This window comes from Crinia signifera, chromosome 5 (genome assembly GCF_055691185.1).
Source record: "Crinia signifera chromosome 5, ASM5569118v1, whole genome shotgun sequence".
NCBI lineage: Eukaryota > Metazoa > Chordata > Amphibia > Anura > Myobatrachidae > Crinia > Crinia signifera.
Window position 1 is genome coordinate 257808803 of NC_139221.1, and position 24537 is coordinate 257833339.

At 45.8% G+C, this 24537-nt stretch overlaps 1 protein-coding gene across 2 annotated transcripts in view; it reads right to left on the bottom strand.

Annotated features, from left to right (window-relative positions):
* Window positions 1–24537, bottom strand: part of JCAD (junctional cadherin 5 associated) — a 111593-nt gene that overhangs the window by 17475 nt on the left and 69581 nt on the right. The window contains exons 4-5 of one of the 2 annotated variants that reach the window (XM_083188898.1): window positions 20409–20770; window positions 6999–7046 (exon numbers count right to left, since the gene is read on the bottom strand). In XM_083188898.1, the coding sequence (XP_083045024.1) occupies window positions 6999–7046; window positions 20409–20707 (347 nt within the window). In that variant the 5' untranslated portion in view covers window positions 20708–20770. The remainder of the gene's footprint in view (window positions 1–6998; window positions 7047–20408; window positions 20771–24537) is intronic. The other variant, XM_083188899.1, reaches the window with a different exon arrangement.

Here is a 24537-nt window from a genome sequence, read left to right on the forward strand (position 1 = left end):
GGGGGGGGGGGGGGTGGCCTAATTGTGAGAGGGGTGGCCTGGGTAATAAGTACCCCACCCCCTCTCTATCTACACAACTGTTTCTGCTAACAATGGTTGTATCTATGCTCTGGAAAATGAGAGCTGGCTGACAGCTTATCTGTCAAGTGCACAAAAGTGGGCAGGCGAGGGAGGTGGCTCGCCAGCGACATTCAGTATAATATATAATATCTGTATAATAAGGCTGGGTCGTGCTGCTGTAAAACTTGGACAGACACCTTGTGGTTCAGGTTTCAAGGAGAACCCGCAAGCTTCAAGGAAGGGGACTAAAGATTCCCTTTTCCCCTCACTGGGGCATTGTGGATGTGAGAGAATGGGGAGAAATGTGGCCCTTCTCCTTTTGAAGAGGGCATAAAGGCCTAAACCCCCAGCACAGTTTTTGCACTACCCTGAGGGAAATAGAACACACAACTCAGACTTCAATTAAAAATAAACATGATGGTTCACATCAATAGCATTCACCATCAGTTATGGCTAATCCCTATATGGGGGTGAGATGTTGGGCCAATCAGATAAGGAGTGGAGCTTAGTGAGCTACTAGTGGGAGGGGATAAACTCTGTTCCCCATTACTGTCTGATAGCCATGGCTGGTAAATTCCATTCAGATTTTCACGATCAATGGGAAAACCATCAACCATCAGAATATACCCTTATACAGTATTTATTTAATATTCCCTAAGGATGGCCATGGTTAGTTTTGCCCTCGATGGTCACCATTGGTGGTAACACTGGCAGTTAACCATAATGGTATAAAAAACATTCACAGACAACCATACATGATTCTACCCCTCATCTCTGCTCTATTACGCACTGGGCTGTGGAAAAAAACATTGCAGTGCTCTGTATTATCATTGGTTGTGAACTATTGGATCTCTGCCAAAACCATTTATCATTGCTAATTATCCATAAATTATATATTTGGCTACAAATATATGTGTGTGAGTGTGTGTATAACAGGAGGGACACATTGCTCTGTTTCTGGACTTCTCCCTTAATTAATGATTGCCAGCACCTGTGTTGAAGGACCTTTCTAATCAATTACAGGTTGAGTATCCCTTATCCAAAATGCTCGGGACCAGGAGAATTTTGGATAACGGATTATTCCGTATTTCGGAATATTTTAATATTTCAATGATGTATTTTGAAGTATCTTGCATTTATGCTGTATAAACACATAATATACACACAAATATATTTTATTACCACATAAAATACACACAAATATATTTTATTTGTTCAAAAAACAAGGTTTCAAAAAGTGAAACAAAATGTGTGTACTATCTCAGCACTGAATTTGAATGCCAAGCAATCATTGTCTTGCACATATATAGTGCCAGTTACATATCATGTCCCCAGTGATGCTGTTACAAATGTCCACAGTGAGTTTTTAGCAAAAAAAAAAAATTTTTTTCACTTTCTGGAATGTCTGGTTTTCGGAATAATTCGGATAACGGATATTCGGATACGGGATACTTGACCTGTAATAACATGTGTGAAACAGGTGATGACAATCATACATTATGAGGGAAGTCCAGAAACAGAGCAATGTGTCCCTCCTGGAGAGGGTCATGTTGGGAGGTATGTGACTGACTCACATGACAGAGAACCAGCCCAGTGGGCCCACAGTGCCAGACATCCTTTGCCTCCCCATGTTGCCCAGCAAAGACACTGCACCAGGTGAGCGCCCCCCGCCGCCCCACCCACGAATCGCGACCCCCTGTGACCCCCCTCCCGCGATTTGCGGCACCCCCCCGCAACCCCCCCTCCCGCGATTCGCGGCAAAACACCCCCCCCCGCGCCCCCCCCTCCCGCAATTCGCGGCACCCCCGCGCCCCCCCCCTCCCGCGGTTCACGGCAACCCCCCCCGCGATTTGCGGCAAACACCCCCCCCGCAATTCACGGCACCCCGCAACCCCCTCCCTCCCGCGATTCGCGGCAAACCCCCCCCTCCCCATGGCTATGGTCGACAATGAAAAAGGTTGACATGAGATTTTGAGATTTATTTTTCATTTTTTGAAATGTTCTCATATTCATTCTCATGTGTCGACATGGACACCAATGAAATGCCACACTTATGTCAACATTTACATGTGTTGACCTTTCTGTGTTGATTTTTTCTTGTGGCGATTTGCGGCACCCCCCCCCCCCGCCCCCCAACCCCCACGACCCCCCCTCCCGCAATTCACGGCACCCCCCGCGACCCCCCCTCCCGCAATTCGCAACCCCCCCTTGCGCGATTCACGCCCCACTCCTGCGCTTTGCGGACCCCCGTCCCCTCCCGAGATTCACCGACACCTGCGCCCCCCCTCCCGCAAATCTGCCCCCTCCCTCAATTCACGGCACCCCCCGCGCCCCTCGCACAATTCACAGCACCCCTGCTCCCCTCTTTAGTCCTCCGTATATGCCCACACACCCCTATCACTACCCAGCTTCCTGCTCTCCTGAACCATAACTTCCACCACTGGGGAGTCGCTGACGCTGTGTTGCCCACATACCCCTATCATGCCTCATAGCCCAGTCTCCTGCTCTCATGCACCCTAACTCCCACCCAGTAGGAGGAGACACTGACTCAGGGCCACCGTCCTGTACTCCTGTACTGCCACGCTGGACCCTCACCCACTGGCAGAAGCTGCACTGTGTCTCCCACCCTCCTCTTTAGTCCCCCTTATGCCCACACACCCCTATCACTACCCAGCCTCCTGTTTTCCTGTGTTGTGGCCTCCGCCAGTGGGGAGCCGCTGACTCAAAAACACCCTACTATACTATTGCACACACACACACACACACACACACCCACAAATGTCACTGTACCATCCACACTATCAATGTACATCTTATTCTGTAACCGCTTTTTAATTAAACAAAACAATACACACCCCCTTCCAAATCATATGCTTTCTATTTAACACATTTCACCTATAACTCAAGTTGCAATACAGGCATCTTTCATACAATTGTAACCCTATTTCTCACAATACAAACGTTCACAAATTAAGGGGGCGCAGCCCCTTACGACGGTGTGAAGAGCGCCCGTAGGGCGCGATGAATCACCTAGTTATCCATAAATGCTTTGTAACCATTGATGCTCGATGACTACCCCTAGTATTCCCGGCATTGAAGACACGGAGACTCAGAACAAAATCCTGATAAGGATCCACCACAAAACTGATAAGATCACTCCCAAAATTCCCACTTTTGTATGAAACAACATCCATTTTTGATCAAAAACATCTCCTGTTGAGGCCACAATGCCAAACTCCACCCTGCCGTAGGACAATACAGTTCTGCTTGGTTCTATGCATTGGCACAATTATATTGTGTCATAAACAGAGGAATAAAAATGTAAAAAAGTCTGATTGATGGAATAAATGTACAGCCAAAAAGCACAGAAGAGGAAAAAATATATATTTAAAAAATGTTACAGAAGGGCACATAAAAAGGCATGAGATTACTCTCATCTAAAGGTGGAAACTACTTAATCTTTCCTTCTTCATTGCCCTCCTCATTTATCATCAAATCACTAAGGGAGAAATCACTGATACCCCTTTCACATTGCAGCTGTAACACGGTATATTGCCGTTTTTTTAGTGCTTTAAAACGTTTCCAGCTACAATGTGAAAGCTACATTGTCAATTTACCGGTTACAGAAAACCGGCATTTTGACACGTGTTAAAAGGAGGATCCTACACGGTTCGGAGCCGTTTCACCTGCAGTGTGAACAGCTCAGAAACGTTATTTGCTATAAATGATAACCACACTTGATCCCCGCCCACAAGCAAGAAAAAAAACATTTAAAATGACATTGTATGGCTTTCTATGGGTGAAACGGGTTGAATCTGAAAGGTACAAAACGGTATTTAAACTGCAATATACCTTTACATCATGCAATATGAAAGGGGTTTAACGGGCTTTTGACCAGTTTTAAGACACGTTTAGAAAAACGGGTTTAAAGCAGGTTTTTGCAATGTGAAAAGGGTATAAGGGGTTCACTCCTGGCAAATTCCTTCTCAAATGGACAAAACCATGTGCACTGCAGGTGGGGTAGATGTTACTTGTGCAGAGAGAATTAGATTTAGGTGGGGTTTTACTATATTGCCATGTAAAAATAAAGCAGTCAGTATTTTCCCTGCACAGAAACAAAAAGACTCATCCAAATCTAATTATCTCTGTACATTTTACATCTGCCCCCCTGCAGTGCACATCATTTTGTCCATTTAAGAAGGAATTTGCCAGAAGGAGTGAACCAGAATAACCCCCTAAATTACGAATTCATGCACTGATTATCTGTCTATGATCTTAAAGACCAGCATACTTGATTAAATACATTTTAACGATATATAACTACAGGTACCAGGATTCTTTTGTAGACATCTGTTCTATGTAATTTATAATGTATTTTATATTTTGGTGTCCAGGAACGAGTTGTCATCATTTCTCTACATATCTCAGCCACCAGCAAAATGACAAAGGAGAAAAATTGAATTTGACACAAGTAGGACAAAGATGTGAGCACAATCCAAGAGGAAATATTCCTCTCGGGTTAAAAGTGCATGTGGATAATTCTTGGCTAAATGCTTTGCTTCATTATCCTATTCAAGAAATCCACCATTTGATTTGTTTCACCACAATGCATTCTTCTGTATGAATGAAAGTATCCCGTGCTCATTAATTTCGATACACTGAACTTCATATTAACTGTTAGAAACTTCAAGTCCGACATATTTATTATTGTATATGAAAAATGGTATCTTTGGGGCCTATTTATTAGTGCTTGCAGGATATCTCCTGAAAACACCTGTTTTCAGCGGATGCCTGCAAATATTAAGAAATCCCAGGGTGTAGCTACAGGGTCCTGCAGCAAGTATCAGGTATACAGATGTAGATGTATATATCTATCCTACACCAATTGCCACCTGTGAGTCCCATGGGTATTGGTGCAACCCTGTCCCCATGTGCATGCATTTGCTACCGTGGCTCATAGAAACGCATTGAGCAGCGATATCGCAGTGTAGAGATTATGAGCCAAAGGTGTGAATTAGGCAAGCGAAACGTGAGTGAGCGGGGACGATCGAGGATAGATGAGCGGATACATCTGTATTTGCTGTGATTCCTGGGTTTCATTCACAAAAGATGCTGGCTGTCAGGATTCCGGTGAAGGTATTTGTAGTGATGTTGTGTTTCGAAGCACTTGTTTTGTGTGTGCCGGGGCTCCTCTCCAACGTGTTTCCCCAGCGTGTGACGTGAGGACGTAACACGCATAGCGGAGAAACTGAAGCAGGATAGAGGAAGAGAGACCAGCAGACACTGCTGCTTCCCTTGGCTCCAAAGCATCCCAGGCCGCCCTAGCACGCCCATCCGCCCGCCCATCCTGTACACAGTAGCCAATAGCCGGCTCTGTGTACAGTCAATTGAATCAGTGGGGGAATTTGTCATCTCTGCCATGGCCCCACCCGCGCTGCGGCTGACTCGCCTCCAGTGCTCAGTCAGTGGGCAGTGGCAGGCAGCAGCATATCAGTGTGGTGAGCGGGTGCCGACGCCCACACAGATCCTGCTGCGGCTTGCTCCCCCAAGCGGCAGCTGGGGCTGCCTTACAGTAGTTACACCACTGCCGGTCAGGATTTCAGTACTGTATGTCTACATGCCAAATGCATCCTCTTTACACACCGAAAGCAAAGTAAGGAGCACTTTCTACAGTATATCCTTAATGCAGGTTCATTCCTTAAAGAAGAATAGCACAATAAAGCTGAAGTGCTAACAATACCCTCATCAGCTGGTACAGGGCCTGATCAGTAGTGATCTGTCCCAAGTAGTGATGTTTGTCCAATGGTGCTTCTCTGTGCATGTGCGTATTTGCGCAAATGCAGGGCCGCTGTATAAACACCTTCTGCGACTATCACAATCACGAGGCATTCATACGGGTAGAGGAGGGCAGGCAGGGGGTGTCTGGACAGGCGGCGGGCGGTGTTGAAACACCCTCAAAGAGTATTATGTAAAACCTGCAGCAGCCCTTTTGAATTTAAGTATTAGATTCTACATGGAGCTAACAATAAATGTGCACAGATAAGGTTTACAATGTTTAATAATAAAGCACACACAGGAATTGTATAAAGAATGGGTATAAGTCATTTGAAGAATGGTACATGTCCTTAAATGGCCAAACTCTCACTTAGCTAAGATGGACTGCTCTGTAGTCTACTTGCAGGGTTGATTGTAAATCTAACCCAGGGTTGCCTACCCTCCCGGAATGGCCCGGAGGATCCCGAAAATCGGGTCCTCCTCACGGCTATCCGGAAAAGTGGGCAACCCTCCCGGATTCTGGGGGACCCCCACACCACCCCCCGATTGTAGCGTGTTCCCCCATACCTCTGGGTTTAAATTCGGCAATCCGCAGGTCTCAGAGGAGGGAGCAGAGCTAAAATGTCCACATTTTAGCCCCGCCCCCTTCACAGAGATCCGTGAATTGGGTTTTTTTACATACGGGGGGGGGCTTAATGATGTAACGCTCAAGCCCCGCCCCCGAACTTCAGCTTGAAGTCTCCTCTCTGGGAGAAGCCCCAGAAAAAGTCGGCAACCATGATCTAGCCCATTGGTAGCCAACCCTAGCCCTCGAGAGCTACCAGCTGCACTCATTAATTACTGACACATTTTAAAATATACACAGATGGAGCTAATTAGCTCACTTGTGATTCTGTGAGGAAACCTGCAAAACATGCACTGTTGGTAGCTCTCGAGGACTAGGGTTGGCTACCCCAGATCTAGCCTATCGTTTTTTTTTTACCATGCTTAATTTAACCCCCAACGTTCATTCTGATCCACGTCAGTTCACATTAGATGCAAAGAATAAAGTGACATCCTGTTTCACACAACGCAACACAGAGAAGTCTATTTATCAAATAGTCCTAAAAACTATTATTTCCTAACGCTTACTCGGGTGATACGTAGTGAAAGCACTGACTTACCTTATCGCTGGCCGGACGGCTTCCCTCCTGCACACGCAAGGTCTCAGGCTTCCAGGTGCATATTTGTTAAAAATTAAATATTAAAAAAAAGGTAAAAAAAAAAAAAGACAAAAATATTTGTTTAGAATTATTTGAATAATAAAGCATTTCTTCCTCTTTACAGCAACTGCTATAGCCTCCTGCTTATCTATTGGTAAGCATGTTTCCCAAACTGGCTGTAGAGTGAGGTCATCAGAACTGCTCACTCAGTCTACTACATAATGGAGTGAAGTGTACGTAAGTGCGCTGGCCTTAGGTGTCCTATGTGAGCGAGGTCAATATGAATTCTCAAACATATAGGTCCTCATGCAGAGGTGGAGTTCAGCCTGGCCGCGGATGCTCCTTCGTGCAAACAGTGGGCCTGATTCTTGCTGACTTAATAAGCTGTGAAGATCGCAGTTTACCGAGTGCCAGAGAGCCCGCCCCGCCAAAAAATCTCCCCCCCCCCCCGCCGTTTCCCCTCGCAACTATGCAAATACACATCCCCTGGCATGCCACCGTTGCAGGAGAAATCATCATTCGATGATCTCTGACCATCAAATGATTTCTCCTGCCTTCGCAAATAAAAGTCATTATAAACAACTGGTGCCTGGCGCCCATCTGCGTACCTAAGGTAATGTGCAGCGTTTTCATGGGGACACCCTTAAAATGTTGGGCATTCCCATCAACTGCTTGAGAAAGCAATAGGTCAGGCAGATTGATCTGGGTAACCTTCACTAACAATGGCCGCTGTACAGCGAAAGAGAACTCTGCATGCACATGCACGCCTGACACACACACAACACGGCCTCTGTTGGAGTTTCGTTTTAGTCTCCTCCCAAAATTGCATGTCCTTCACAAGGGTCTTGTCATATATTTGAGAATTAGTACACATCTATGCGCCCGGGACGAAGACATGTGACGTCAGCCACCCGCTTCCAGCAGGCATTAGCCTGCCCGCTAACCCTTGGGAATGCCCAGCATTTTCATGGGGAAGCCCTTAAAGCTCTGGGCGTTCACATGGCCCAGCGCCGCCACCTCTCCCGTCCCTCCCTCCCCGCTGCGAACGGCACAGCTAGTTCACATGCGCAAACCCCAACCATAGGGGCAGGAGCCAAATTCAGATCACTACGTGTGATCCAGAATCAGGCCCAGTGTGTATATCGGCCAAGTACAGAGCTGTGTGCATCCAGGGCCGGCCCCACCACTAGGCAGCTCTAGGCATTTGCCTAGGGCGCCGGCACCTGGAGGGCGGCAGTTCGCCCCTCACCCCCAGCACTGTGGTACCTGTGAAGAATCTTGCGTCCCTACAGTGAATAGAAAATAACTAGCGCTATGCGCGCGGCGGCGCGGGAAGCGCTAGTTATTTTCTATTCACTGTAGGGACCCCGCCGGCCGCGGCCAGCTTATACACAATAACAGCGCCACAGGTTCCCCCGGCGGCACGGACACCCCTGCACGCACCAGCACTCAGCAGGGACGCCGGGGACTCAAGTTTTTGTACACAGGTACCACCCCCCCCCCCCCCCGGGCACCGGGGCGCCCCCACCTCGACTCGCCTGGGGCGCTCCGGTGCCTTGCACCGGCCCTGTGTGCATCTTCACAGCTGTTCCACCTCTTATCCATGTGTTGAGTGTCAGCGTATAATTGGCGCACTGGAAACATGTACTTACGCTACTGCCCAGCACACAATAGCATGTAGTTGCATTGACACGACCTCAGTAAACATCTAGAGACCGTCCTTACTGCAGTTTATTTATTTTATTATTTATTACCGGTTATTTATATAACACTCACATATTCTGCAGCGCTTTACAGAGAACACTTGAACATTCACATCAGTCCCTGCCCCAGTGGAGCTTACAATCTATATTCCCTACCACATGTACACGCACACACAGGCATTCTAGGGTTAATCAGTCATGGCTACTCTGTTGCAAGTGGATTTGTGGTGTGAATGCAAGGTGTGTTTCCCTCTCCCCCTTCCCAAAAGTACCACAACTAGATTTTACTGGAAGCCTCTCCCACACCAAGCAGAATATTTGAACATTCACATCAGTCCCTGCCCCAGGGGAGCTTACAATCTATATTTCCTACCACATGTACATGCACACACAGACATTGTAGGGTTCATTTTGTTGGGAACCAATTAGCCTACCAGTATAATTTTGGATTGTGGGAGGAAACCGGAGTACCCGGAGGAAACCCACGCAAGTACGGGGAGAATATACAAACTCTGCACAGTTAGGGCCATGGTGGGACTTGGACCCATGACCTCAGCGCTGTGTGGCAGCGATGCTAGCCATTACACCATCCGTGCTGCCAAAAAGTTTTGGTACTTATGTACAGTATAGTGTACTTCTTGTCTATGGGCTATGTGACCAGGTCTGTGTTAGAAATTGTGCTATACTGAACATTTTCCAGCTGAGTTTCTGCTGTAATGAGGACCTATGTTTCATATAAAATGTGTGCTGGAGGTTTTCCAGGCGAGGAGGCGGATGTAGCCTGAGGCAGACGTATCCACCTTGGATAACCCTGCTGCAACAACTGGTACAAATAACATTTGCAATGTCTTGCTCTGCTTTTATTCCCTTGATTTTACACTTCAATTGTACTGCGAATATTAACTATACAAGAAACATGACATCATGCTCATCTACTCTGTCTTGATCAGTTAAAGTCATGTAGATATTTTTCTAAAATGGGAAGCAGACCATGTGCAGCTTTTAGTCTTATGACTAGATAAGGGCTTGTCATTAACACGATGGTGAGATATCCAGGCATGTATGGGATCCGTACTGTGCAGGTCTCCTTCTACAGGAACTATCTCACTGCCCCACCCCCTCCCCCCCAGGACTGCCAGCAGAAATTGTGGGACCCAGGACTGACAAAATAGGCCGGGCCCCCTTTCCCCTTCTTGAACCCCAGGCTTGCCAGGTGAGACCTCAGCTGCTGGCAGCACTACATTGCACTGAGATCTGTTTATGAAGAATCATACTTGATAGAGTCCAGCCCTGGGTGCCCTTTCTTTCTGGACCCGGGGACTGGAGTCCCCACAAACCCCCAACCCACCTTGATGGCAGCCCTGCTGCTCCCAAACCGCAGCATTATTGACATGCTACAGCTGTTGGGGTGGGACAGGGGAAGAAAGGTGAGAGTTTTACAAAATGGGTGTTATGTTGCAACCTTTTTGCAAGGTGCTGAAGCCAGGATACGGTCATTGGGTCGCCACCAAGTAGGTCGACAAGCATTATGTTGACGCCACTAAGTCGACATGCAGGTAGGTCGACTTGACTTTAGGTCAACATGCAGGAAGGTTGACATGACTTTAGGTTGACATGGGTTAGGTTGGCAGGGTCATTAGGTCAACAGGGTCATTATATCATCATGGTTTTTTTTACTGTTTTTTGAGCCGACATGTGCCGACAGGCAGTATTTTATGCCCTACCATCCACTAGGGCGTGGTGGGAGAATCAAATAGCGTGCCGAAAGCATGGTGGCTGTGACAACACCGCAGCATTCTGTACAAGTCAGAATGAGGCCCATAATCTCTACTCTTATTCCATACTGGAGTAGTGTCAGTAGCTGTGACAACCGTGTCTGTGGCGGTTTACAAACTGTATGAAATATTGCCCCTTAGTTCATTTCTACCATGCATTTTGCTAAATAAGCAATTGCCAGTGATGGAAGATCAGCCTGGATATCTCAAGGAATGTGGGATATCCACAAGGATAATGATCTTGCGTGTTTTCGTCATGCGCATATTCCAGAATTATGCAAGTACAAGTGATGCATATGCATTCCAGTCCTATCTATTCTCACCAGTGGCGTATCTATAATGTATGCAATGTGCGCGGTGCACGCGGGTCCCTGAGGGCCCACACCGCACCCATTTCTAAAATACATATCCTCCGGACTCCAGGGTCGGATGCAGCAGCGCTGCAGAAATCACTAGAAAAATGGCCGTGGTGTGCATGCGCAATGGAGCCTGATGTAGACATCATCAAGCCCTGCCCCCAGTACTGCAAATCCCACAATCCGCGGGAGGGGGTGGGGCTAAATGATGCAATCTGCATATTCAGCCCCCACCCCTTCCCCTGAAAAGCTGCAAATCGCAGGAAATTAACGCGGTGGGAGCTCCGGTATTCGGGAGGGTTGCCCACCTTTCTGGGGGGCCAGGAGGGGGACCCCATTTTCAGGAGCCTCCCTGCCATTCCGGGAGGGTAGGTGTGGTACCCCAGTCCTGAGGTACCCCTGTTTGTGTGCTTAAACTGGGACTGCAGCCAAATGCTTCTTATGGAGCCCCTATGGACTGGGGCTGCAGGGGTTAATTGCCCTTCCTGGTGGTCTTGTAACAGGAGCAGCCAAAAGAGAGAGCATCTGTAGAGCACTAGGACCCAGGGGAGTTGACAGAATCCCTGAAAGAGAGGGAAACAGAGCTGTGCTGCTATTGGGCAGAGGTCTGAGAGGTGAAAGTTGAGTTGAGAGAGAGAGTGAGGAGAGCAGCAGCATGACATGGCTGCAGCAGAGTGAGAAGCAGTGTGGCAAGTGAGGACAGGACCACATGTGGAGAGGACACAGCTTATCATGCTGTGGAGGACAGAGGCAGCAGCTGCAGACAGAGTGTGTGCCTATGGGAGAAGGAGCCACAAGTGAGAGAAGTGACTGGCAGGAGCCAGCAACTGCAGCAGTTAGTACAGGTACCCCAATAACACACAGCCCTTGCCAGCCCATCAAGCCCTTCACAATCTGCCCTGAGAGACTGCCCCAGTATCCACCTGAAGGCACCCCACAGTACCCCTGAAGCCCAGGCAGTGCATATCAGGCAGCACTGGCCCCTTCTTGTCCCTAGATGTGAAGCAGCCACAGAAAGCTCAGCCCAGGCCACACAGTGCAAACTTCCCAAGTTTAATTCCTCACATTGGGCCTTGAAAGGGACACTTAATCACCTCCCACTACAAAGGCCTGTGAGCACAGAAGGCTGCAGGAAGAGGACACCTTACTGCTAGCAGCACAGACAGAGAGAGACAGAGACTGTTCATGGAGGTTTTGTATAGTCACAGCACCCTCCATTGGAAGACTATGCTGTGCTTTGCAAATAACCACTGCAAGTTCCTATTCTTCTAATATACCTGTTTGGATTACAAATACCGTGCACCATTTTGCTTCAATTCACGGTTTCATCTGGAAGACATTAACTGACACATGGCTGAGGTAGTGTCACCTTGCGGACAATTCCGATATTACCGCCTTTTAGAGACAGTGTTACTTGCCTTTATATATTGAATTGTAATGTCTATATTTGAATGTTTACCATTATATGTGCTTTGTGCCAGTGTTTTATAGTAGGATTTATGTGCCTTTGCAGTTATTGTTATTGAGTCCACAATAATAACCGTGCATTGTGTTGATGATTATTGCATGTAATTGACCTTAACAATATTTGGTTTGCAGAGATGACTAGTGGTTTCCTGCATAATAAATATTGTTGTCACCGTCACTTTGTGTGTGATCTCTATGTGTGGGGTGTGCTGCTTGGGGTGTCCATCCTTTCTGCCACAGGCTCCCATAAGGAGAAGTCACTGATCCAACTCATCATCTTGAAGATACAGGTTACTGGGCAGCAAACCTCAGGCAGACAGATGCCAGTACAACCGACCAGGAAAGGTGCTCTGAAGTTGTAGCCCACATGGCCGTGACTGAGAAAGTGGAGCCATTAGAACCCAACCACCCAGAGCTAGCCATACCACTGCCTGAACCTAAGGCCACTATGGAAAACCCAAAGACAGTTAAGAAGGCCGAGAACCATTCCAATGAAGAGAAGCCTGGTATAGATCAGGAATATACAACGATTACGGGAGAAGAGTTTGAATTTCGGATACGACAGGCTATTCTGAGGTCCATAAGACATGACAAAGAGGTGAAACGTGTTCATTGCAGATCGCATGCCGGGATCTAAAGTGAAAGTCCATGTGAATCCCTAGAGAACCTTTGCCGCGGAGGGATGGGAGTCCTGTGGCGGACGGATGGATGCTCCAGTGAGCACACTCTAGCTACTGTATTTATGTGACAGTAAAAAATAAATAGGAAGAAATGCATATACTTGTTCATGCTTAATTTTATTGCCGTTAAGTGTTTGAAGTCTGTTGAATCTATGTGATATTCCAAATACTTTTTTTTAGGACATGGAGTCGTTTTAGTATGCATGGGGACATGCATAATTCCAGCAGGGGCATTTGTGGTACCCCAGTCCTGAGGTACCCCTGTTTGTGTGCTTAAACTGGGACTGCAGCCAAATGCTTCTTATGGAGCCCCTATGGACTGGGGCTGCAGGGGTTAATTGCCCTTCCTGGTGGTCTTGTAACAGGAGCAGCCAAAAGAGAGAGCATCTGTAGAGCACTAGGACCCAGGGGAGTTGACAGAATCCCTGAAAGAGAGGGAAACAGAGCTGTGCTGCTATTGGGCAGAGGTCTGAGAGGTGAAAGTTGAGTTGAGAGAGAGAGTGAGGAGAGCAGCAGCATGACATGGCTGCAGCAGAGTGAGAAGCAGTGTGGCAAGTGAGGACAGGACCACATGTGGAGAGGACACAGCTTATCATGCTGTGGAGGACAGAGGCAGCAGCTGCAGACAGAGTGTGTGCCTATGGGAGAAGGAGCCACAAGTGAGAGAAGTGACTGGCAGGAGCCAGCAACTGCAGCAGTTAGTACAGGTACCCCAATAACACACAGCCCTTGCCAGCCCATCAAGCCCTTCACAATCTGCCCTGAGAGACTGCCCCAGTATCCACCTGAAGGCACCCCACAGTACCCCTGAAGCCCAGGCAGTGCATATCAGGCAGCACTGGCCCCTTCTTGTCCCTAGATGTGAAGCAGCCACAGAAAGCTCAGCCCAGGCCACACAGTGCAAACTTCCCAAGTTTAATTCCTCACATTGGGCCTTGAAAGGGACACTTAATCACCTCCCACTACAAAGGCCTGTGAGCACAGAAGGCTGCAGGAAGAGGACACCTTACTGCTAGCAGCACAGACAGAGAGAGACAGAGACTGTTCATGGAGGTTTTGTATAGTCACAGCACCCTCCATTGGAAGACTATGCTGTGCTTTGCAAATAACCACTGCAAGTTCCTATTCTTCTAATATACCTGTTTGGATTACAAATACCGTGCACCATTTTGCTTCAATTCACGGTTTCATCTGGAAGACATTAACTGACACATGGCTGAGGTAGTGTCACCTTGCGGACAATTCCGATATTACCGCCTTTTAGAGACAGTGTTACTTGCCTTTATATATTGAATTGTAATGTCTATATTTGAATGTTTACCATTATATGTGCTTTGTGCCAGTGTTTTATAGTAGGATTTATGTGCCTTTGCAGTTATTGTTATTGAGTCCACAATAATAACCGTGCATTGTGTTGATGATTATTGCATGTAATTGACCTTAACAATATTTGGTTTGCAGAGATGACTAGTGGTTTCCTGCATAATAAATATTGTTGTCACCGTCACTTTGTGTGTGATCTCTATGTGTGGGGTGTGCTGCTTGGGGTGTCCATCCTTTCTGCCACAGGCTCCCATAAGGAGAAGTCACTGATCCAACTCATCATCTTGAAGGTACAGGTACTTGTCTACACTTCAGAGTTGACAGCGGTGAAGAATACGGTGTTGAGACCCAAGGAACAAGGTACAGAAAGGGTTACTGGCATACTGTCCCCCCCGTTTGTCACATAGGCAGCCCTGATATTATAGCAACTCCAACCACATATGAATGAGGGCCCACATACATTTCATTCACTAAACAAAGTGTGGAAATTTAATGCAAAGCATCTGCAGATGGACCATGGATATACTGAGCAGATACGACGTAATGTATCAGTGGTATCAAAAAATAATCACAAAGACCCCCATTGTGTTTTGATGCTTGCTATTATTATATACAGTAGAGGGAATTCCTGGGGTCTCCCCTATGATGTGCGTCTATGTGAGGCAGCACTGTGCTTTTATGCTGTGCCTCTGGCAGAAGCACACATTGCAGTTTCAAGACATCCAATCCTGAAGCTATGAAGGTAATCATTAAAATGTCCTTTATCTTGTAGCACAAGTGCTCAGTGGTAAGGCATGTCTGACTGACAAGCGAGGGGGTGGGTGTGTAAATGTTATGGGTGACAATGAGTGAAAGTTGCATTTCCCACTTCCCAAATTCTATACATTGGCCCAATGCTCAGGGGAATGATTGCAGAGCTCAAAGCCCTCAGTCAGGTCTGAGCCAAGTGCATTTTAACCCATTATCTACATATCTACTCTTTGTATTTTGGCTGAGCAGCAACAGCAAGCGGGCATATATATATATATATATATATATATATATATATATATATATATATTGCTTCCAGATTGTAAAATATAGTAACAGTACAGTGCTGACATGAAATGTTATCATCTGAATGTCTCTAGAACACTAGTACCCTGTATATTCAGGAAACATTTCTGCCCTATAAATGGTGGTTTCTGGAACTTCCAGAATGTCAGTGACAGACAGGGGGAGGGGTGCTGGGATTAAGGTGCAATGCAGTAGTTTAGCTACTGTGAATATCTTCTCTTTGCATTTGATAAATTATTCAAATATATTATAGCTTCGGAATGCATTTGGCATGGAGCGATTTGCAGTGGTGTGTGCATAATAAGGGGGCGTGCTACATGCAGGATATAACATTGTCCTGTTAGAAGTAAGCCATGTTTCCCCAAAGGTGTGCCTTGTTATACGGCTACACTGTGTTACCTAAACACCATTTACCACCTCTAAAAACCTCCTTTAACATTTTGAGTGCCAACATATCCGTGAGACATGTTCAAACTATCCGCTAAAAATGCCAGAGGCACTCACATTTGTTATATCAATTCAAATAAAATGTGTAAAAAAAGATTATATTTCCTATTGAAGGTAAAACATTACAGGTCGTTATGATGAATGAAAATGTTTGCTTGGCAATTTTCACACCTATTTTGACAAATTCACTTGGAACTCAAAGGGTTAATGGTGTGGCAAATCTTTTAACTACCCCCAAATCAGGACGTGAGCGATCCCGCATATCAAATTCAGAGGTTTTGAGAATGCCAAGACCCTCTCATGCCTGAACCCACTTGTCCCACCCCTCTAATCCCTAGGGGTTCGGTGAGTCCCACTTTATTTGGCTTCTTTGCCTGTCTTCCATTGTAATTTCCATTTAGTCCTCCCTTGTATCTACTGAGGAACCAGCACAACCTCTGGAGTGATGTTTGACCACTGGCCCTCTCTAATTGTTGAGTGAAGAACATAAAACATATTTCAGGATCAATGGCTACATATAATATAAAACTGTTTATTATTATTTGTAGTCATTAGCTGAAGGGTTGTTATATCATGTCACCTGTTACTAATTTGGACATGTCACTCAAATATATAGTGGAAAATGCACTGCCCTATATGGATTTATGTATGACTAAAACTCTTAAGGTTTACAACCCCATGCAGTTCAGTGAAATGAGAGCGGACACCGTGTTTCTGTTATGTTAGCAGAGTGCTGAAGCTTTCAAACAGCAGCTCATCAACATTGGTGGTTTATGGTATGCCTGCCGCAATGTTGTATAAACATAATAGTACACCATCATTCACGGGACGAGAAAAGTCATCCTCTGGCCCAGCCTATTTGGAAACAGTCAGTTTTAGTTTATAGTAGTCAGTTTTAGTTTAGAGAATCTGCAAATGAGAAGAGGAAGGTGGAACACTATGTGGCCTATTTAACAAATTAGGCAAATTAGGGTGAAAAACAGATTCCACTTTGCAGATCACAGCTGCAAAAGAAAAATCTATTGTAGATACATTTATTCCCTGTGCACACTGGCCAACAGCAGAACACTACAAGCTTGCCAGGCAGTAAGGTGTCACAGGGCACCATAGGGCACTCTAGTTCCTGTAAATTGCCTTACCCTTTCCCTGTGGTTTCATTGGGGATACATATAGGAGATGTCATGAAATATGTAGATAGCGTGATATCGACAAAACAGAAGTTGCCCAAGGTGACCAATCAGCCTCAAACTGTTATTTTAAATACTTTGCTAGATAAAAGACAGTTAGGATCTGATTGATTGCTTTGGGCAACTTCTCAACTGTATCTCTCTCCAATGTTTGATACATCTTCCCCCCTCTGACCATGCGGAGTCTGTGAACATTTGCCTGAGTTTCCTCTGGGTGTTTCCTCCTTCACCACTTCAGTGGTATGCCTGGAAATTTTCTGGGCTCAGTTGCGCTGCCGCAGCGAGCTGTCCCGTGAATTTCCAGGCATACCACCATATTGGACCATGTGCGCCAGTGGTGCCTGCAGCTGTGCACCACTGGCGCATCACCTGTCTGGGCACCCCCCACCTCCTCTCTCCTCCCGTCGCTCCTCCTTACCTCTGCGCTCCAGCAATCAGCCAGTCAGTGGCTGCCCATTCATTTGTATGTTTTTTTTTTTAAATTTGCCCGCTGCCCAGCTCCCCCCGCCCGCCTCTCTGCATCCTCATGTCCAGCTCCAGAGCCCCCTTCCTCGGATGCACTACAGCACCCACTTTTTAGCACCAACAATGTGTGCAGCCCCTCCGACCTCTGATCCATACGGAACTGCGCATTGGATCGGCTGTTATACACATGCGATTTCGGCCAATTTCACGGCATCGGAACTGGGTGAAATCGGGCCCATAAAAAATTGAACAGCGTTTTACTTTAGGTTACACTAGATTTCAGTGAGCTGATGAGTACTGTACATTGTTTCTAGTTCTGGAAGTTATTTAAATTAGTGATAATGCAATAACCAGCTGTAGCTGTATGAACTACTGATCTCACTTGTCTGCGTATTAGCACAGACCAGGATAAATATCAAGTTCCAGATGTATGCCTTAACTTTGAACTGAATCAAATGATTGACAACACACATTTTCATTTACACTAGATCCTCATTTTGATACTCCTGAGCGCACATAGCCGTTATCTATCACCATCGGAATAAATAAATAGAACAGGCCACCTGGACAGACGGACGGAACGTGCTCTTCCTGACATTTTTTCCAAGGCTGTTTACATCATGCGTGTTTCCTGTGTTTGTTTTTTGAAAAGGTGTGTTTCAGTGTCAATGGATTTCATTCAAAATATGAAGTTAGATTTGGAGCAGAAGATTACAGAAAAGTTTTATAGTTACAAGGCTGACAAAATAGTACATTTATGAGGCACTTGTCAAACAGACAGAGGGAGATGTATCAAGATGTACCTTGGGGAGAGATAAAGTAAGTTATACAGAAGCAGCCAATTAACTTCTGTAATTTTTTAGACACAGATTGTAAAGTGGTATTTAGAAGCTGAATGGTTTGTGCTTTATCTCTCTCCAAATTTTGATACATTACCCTCAAAATGAAAGGGTTTATGTATCAAGCACGGATATCAGTGGAGCAGCAGACCAGTGGAGAGGTTGTCTATTGCAACTAATCAGTTTCAACCTATCATTTTATAGACTGTATTTGACAAGTACCAGCTCAAAGCCAATTGGTTTGGGCCACTTACCCACTGGTCTTTTCACTTCTTGATACATCAACCCCCATGTACTGTAGTTATTGCTCCCATTTATAAACAGTGCTACCGTACAAAAGGAAGCAGAATACCAGTGTGATGTCACATGTGTATCCGCCTACAGCTGTTTTGTGGCATGTGTTACTCTGTCAACAGAGGCAGAACTACCATTGGTGCAGCAGGTGCATTGCGCTGGTGCCCCTGAGGACTAAGGGCCCACTGCTGCCACCCACTACTATGTGGCATACTGTGAACTTAGGTTGGAGTGGAGAAGGGACCCAAATTATATATTTGCACCTGGGCCAACCACTCACAAGTTCTGCCCCTGTATGGCAATGAGGTCATCAATCCTCTGTCAACCTTAGGGGAAAAACAAAATGCAACATGGCTGAATTAAATTCACCCACGAGTATTCATTCTAAGTAGAGATGTGCAGGCTCTGATTTACTCTGATTTCAAAGTAGGATCTTATTGGCTATCCCAAATCACATGACAGTTGTTGACAGTTGATAGCCAATAAGATCCTGCTTTGAAATCAGAGTAAATCAGAGCCTGCACATCTCTAATTCTAAGTAAAACATTTTGATCTACTAATGAAAAACAATAGTTTCCAAAAAAGTAGTTTTACTTGGAATGTATGGAAGGGGACCTGTCAGCTGTATGCTGTTTCTTTCTTAAATAAATAAAAATAAGAATCTATATGTAAAACTATTTTTCCTTTAATCTTGCCAATCATTCACACATCTAGACAGAAATATGGCCAACGCTGAGTTGAGTGCAAGGTGGTTATAACTGCACTGCATTGCGTGCATGGACCAGATGCAGATATTTGCTGACTTGTACGCAGTTCTGCGGTCAGACACCCCATTCCAAAATCCTGGTTGCGCAGTCATCATCAATATGACTGCGCACTCAGAACAGCCCTATCAGGCTCCAGTGCAGTCTGAAAATGCCCAACGTGACCATGTTTGGTTTGCAAGACACATCTGCAATACTGATTTCCATCAGATCCAGGGAGATATTTAGAAAAGCTTGAAGAAAGAAAAGTAGTAACCAATAAGCTTCTCTCAGTTATTAGGCTGTGTTTGAAAAATGTCACTTAGCTGCTAATTGGTTAGTACATATCTCTCCCCACTTTATGCCTCTTTAAGCTCCTAGTACGTGTAATTCCAGGTGGACTTTTCCCACTCTCCATGACCACTGCTGTCATCCATGCAGGTGCTCACAGTGTTCACAATGTTTATGGGAAGAGAGCAGAAGTGCGCTCACACTGCTGGTGTACAGTGAGGATGCAGCACACTGAGAGCACTTATGATGAATAGGGAAGCAGCGTTCTGTCCAGGTTCAATTAGAATCGCCAAAGTGAGGATGGTAAAACCATATAAATATATGTGCAATTCAAAAAAGAACTAGGCATGTCAAATACATTCTTACTGAGGAGAAAATAAAATACAGTACAGACAAGCCCCAATCAAATCCCGTGGTGTTAAGTGCTTCAACTTTTTTGTATAACAGAAAACATTTAAATACAGCGATGAATATATCATATCCACAGCACACAATACATATCCACAGCACACAAAAGAGTCAAATATGCCTTCGGAACAATAAAGGCAACTATACAGTAGTTTAATATGCACAATCACAGTGCAGCTTTGCTAAAAATAGGACTCTGCAAAAGAATTAGCATGGAAAATGAGAAAAATGCTAGCGGTATAGAAAATAAAACTGCACAGTGGCATATTGTTTTATCAGAACCGACGTTGAGCACATACACTGAGATACAAAATGTACCGTAGGTTTGAAAACATACCATACATCTGAAGAATGACATGCCTCTGTAGACTGATTGCTCTTGGGATAACCTGCAGAGATGATCTGCCGTCTCTTGTTCACACAACTCTTTTCATGGTCACTGAAAAAGCCCTTGGTCTGAGTGGGATTTGCAGCAAAGGACTCTGGGTCTGGCTGAAAACCATTTACCATCCCACTTCCAGACCTGCTGTCCGTGGCTTCATGTTGATAGCCGTCAGTCCTGTGCTGATATGAGGCTAGTGTGTTCTTAGACACTCTGTACCCATGAGAAACTAGGAGGTCCTCTACGCTGAACATGCTGTGCTTCCTGGAGGAACAGCTATGCCGGGGCAAACCTTCCTTTCAAAGGGTCTTTCATCACTGGAAGGAAAGAGAGTAAAACAAATATCACTCAGCACGTGTTACATGCTGGTTTAAGAACCTTAAACTTCACAAACTCTTTTTTTCTTTCTTTATTACATACTTTGTTTAGTTACCTAATATTAAATTATGTGCAGATGCTCTGATGAGTAATGTAGGGAACGTGCCAAGATAAGGAAACTCTCTGTTTAGCCAGAACTGAGCTGCTGACTCTGCTTATTTTAAAAGGTGCTTTCCAATCAGGATACTGTTTAGGAAATGGTAAACATTTAAAGTACTCAATAAAAGCATGACAGGAGAGAAAGGGGCTGTATGTCAGGGAGCATTGCTTATGAACGCTGCTGATGATGATGATATTATTATTAATAATACTATCTTTCATTTATAATGTGCCCCAAATTGTCCACATTGTATAATGGGGTACATGTATGAGTCAGTGATAAGGGAGGAGAAGTGAACCAGAGGATAAGTGGCCCATGGCAACCAATCAGCACTGAAGTAACATCTATAATTTGCCTTATATAAAATTATACAGAGCAGCTGATTGGTTACCATGGGCCACGTGTCCTGTGGCCCTCTTCTCCTCTTTGATCACTGCTTCATACATCTACCCCCTTATTTTGTAGATGAAAACCATTATATATTTCATTTTACTGACTGCCAGAACAGGTCTTCAATTGTTAACTGTCTGCATATTTCTCTAAAATCTATCCCATGATGGATGAATACACCCTGATTAAAATGCATTACTTATTGCACTTGGCTTGGCAACAACATAGAGCGCCTGACCAAAGATGGTGTCACATGACTGGATGTGAGTGTCACATGATCAGCTCACATATACTGTAATCCTATTACACATAACCAAAGCTGTAGCCAGGCTGTATATGCAGCGACTTGGATTTAAGATGGACAGCAGAAATAACTAATGTAATTCAGGGAGATTGCCTATCTTTATGAAATCAATAAATAAGACAGTTATGTATGCTGCGGAACACATTGTCTTTATCTTTACCTGTATTGAAATGAATCATTTAACAAAACTACGCGTCAGCTATCATCAGATACATACTGTAGTGCACCATGAACACAGAGGCTTCTTATGCTGGATTTTTCAAGTACAGTACATGTTTTTCTGGTAACTAACTGGAATAATGCATTACTGAGTAACAAGTTACTTACTGTTTGTTTTTGCTACATAGTGAACAACTCATAGAGAACAACTATTTAATGAGATAAGGGATGTCTGGAGGACCCAACCAACTGCTTCTAGGGGAAGCTGAGACATGAGCTACAATCGAGACCCCATTCTTCATAATCTACATGCGCTAGCATGCTGTGAAAGGCATGACTCTGTTGGCAGTTGCATGTCTACAAGAACCAGCTAACCCAACACCAACCTGCTAGGGGTTACAGTGCCACTAGCCCAACATGTCACAGCCTACTGCTGGTGGAGGATTTTCTTTGGAAAGAGCATATGTGGTGAACCACTTTCTACCCCATAGAGACAAGTGTCATCCAGGCTTTGAACACTGCTTTTGGAAGCACTTTGGGGAAGGTACAGATGGCTGAGCACCAATGACAGGCACAGCTACTGTAATTGCTCTATGCTAAAATGCCCCTACCCTGCCCAGTTCTGCTTACTCACACATAAGATTCAACATGAGAGGGATACACCAGTAACTTAATATGGAAATTGTAAAGTGCAACGGAACTTGCTGCGCTATATAGGAAACTGTTAATAAATATGCAGTTTACATTCACAGGGGGTGATTCAGGATGGAGATCAATGTTGTAGGTCTGTGCATGCGTATTGGGAAAAATACACGTGTGCAGACCCGCAGTGCGAACGCCTTCATGGAGAATCATACTTGCTGAGGCGTTCGCACAGAGTGGGGTGGACAGGGGGCTTTCACATGAAGATGCCCAGCGTTTCCTGGGCGTGCCCACAAAAATGTTCGGTGCACCCAGAAAAATACTTTACGTCCCCATGCAAAGCAGGCCTGTTGAAGCCTGCACGGGGCAGGCGGCTGACCTCACATGATGTCAGTGCCTGCCCTGATTTCGGCCATCTCCAAGGCAAATAAAAATTAGCCTAGGCGAACTGGTCAAAAATCATTCGATGGTTGGCGGCCATTGAACAATTTTTTGCCCGTATGCCCGCAAGTGAATGGATGTGTCAGCATACAGATCAATTCGCATACAGGTGCAGACATTTGGTCGGCAAGGGGGATGGGTGTTCGCTCCCCTGGTGGGTGACATTTACCCGCTCACTAGGCAGTGAAAGAACACTGCTTAGCAAGCGGGTCTGAATCAGGCCCACAGTGCAAAAGTGTTTTACGTTTACAAATCCGTGTGTACACTCAACTCTAACTGACCCCTTTATGTTACATGATTTATGTGTTAAGGCTAAACCAAGAAAAGATCTGCTCATGTACAGAAATGGTTGGTATGGCTGCATTAGGAAACCTCAGTGACCTTTCTAAAGAGGGTTAATTCTTGGAACCACTCTAGTGCTCAGTGACTGACAGCCATACTGTAGCTTGCTGATGTTACACAGAGAATGTTGGCTGGGCTTACACATGATCAGGAAAGGGAACCAATGAGAGCTTATCGCACACTAAGGCATGTTTATATGGTATCCAATGGATAGGTCTACAGTGTCTGGGTCGACACCTGCAGTGCACACGGTTTTGCCCATTTTCCAAACAAATTTGTACTGCGATCAGATCTGAATAAAGGCCAATGTGTGAGATGAATAACGTAATGTCTGCAATAGGCATGGAGTGGGTTAAACATCCAAGACTGTTGTGTGACCTAGGGAAGCATGTGACTCGGTGGTCCAATAAGGACTTAGGGAAGGGCAGTGTTAGCTGGGATATCAGGGCAGGAAAGGGAGGAGTATTTCTCTCTTTCCTGAAAGTTTTCTGGTGAGTGGACCTGTGCCCCTGAGCTCCCCAGTTAGTGTATAACTGTATTCAGTTGAGTGCTGATACATTGCTTTGCTGCCTCAGTAGTGCTTTCCCTGACTATTACCATGCCATGCATACCTCCCAATTTCTGAAGATTGCAAATAGGGACTCTCACAGCGCCCGCAAGGGGCATGGCCTATGCTAATTAGGTCGCGATGTATGCTAATTAGGTCGCGGTATATGCTAATTAGGTCGCAGAATATGCTAATTAGTCTGCGGTATATGCTAATTAGGTCACGTAATATGCTAATTAGCCGCGATTAGGCCCCCCCACCCCTCTGCTATGCTGAGTAGATGCTGTGCGAAGTCAAGGAGGCCTGAACAGACGCTGTGGCATCATCCCTGTCTCTGGTCCCCGTTCGTGGATGGGCTTGTGGTAGACGCCCGGCTGCAGGTGAAGCCTTGGAGGCTCCTGCGCTGCGGCCTGCTTCCGGCCTCAGGCCCCGGGGCAGCTAGAGCCAAGGCCTGGTGTTGTAGGTGAGCACAACAGTAGCTGCGAACATTAGGGGTCGGGCAGCGTGGGCCAGGTTAGTGCGAGCAGCATTTACATGCTCTCATCGGCCCGCTGTGAGGCGCTGCCACCTAGGGGACATACTATTGCACGGGCTTCTGGGGGGTGGAGTCAGGGGGGATGGCAGGCTTCCACCGGGGGTGCGCTCTGGATCCAAGGCAGGGTCTGGGGGTGCAACCACGGCTAGAGTCTTCACTACCTCCTTTGACCCCTCTCTGCTGTCCGCAGCAGAGTCCTCCGTTGCTGGGGCTCTGGTGCCCATTGTTAATACTCTGCCCCGGGAG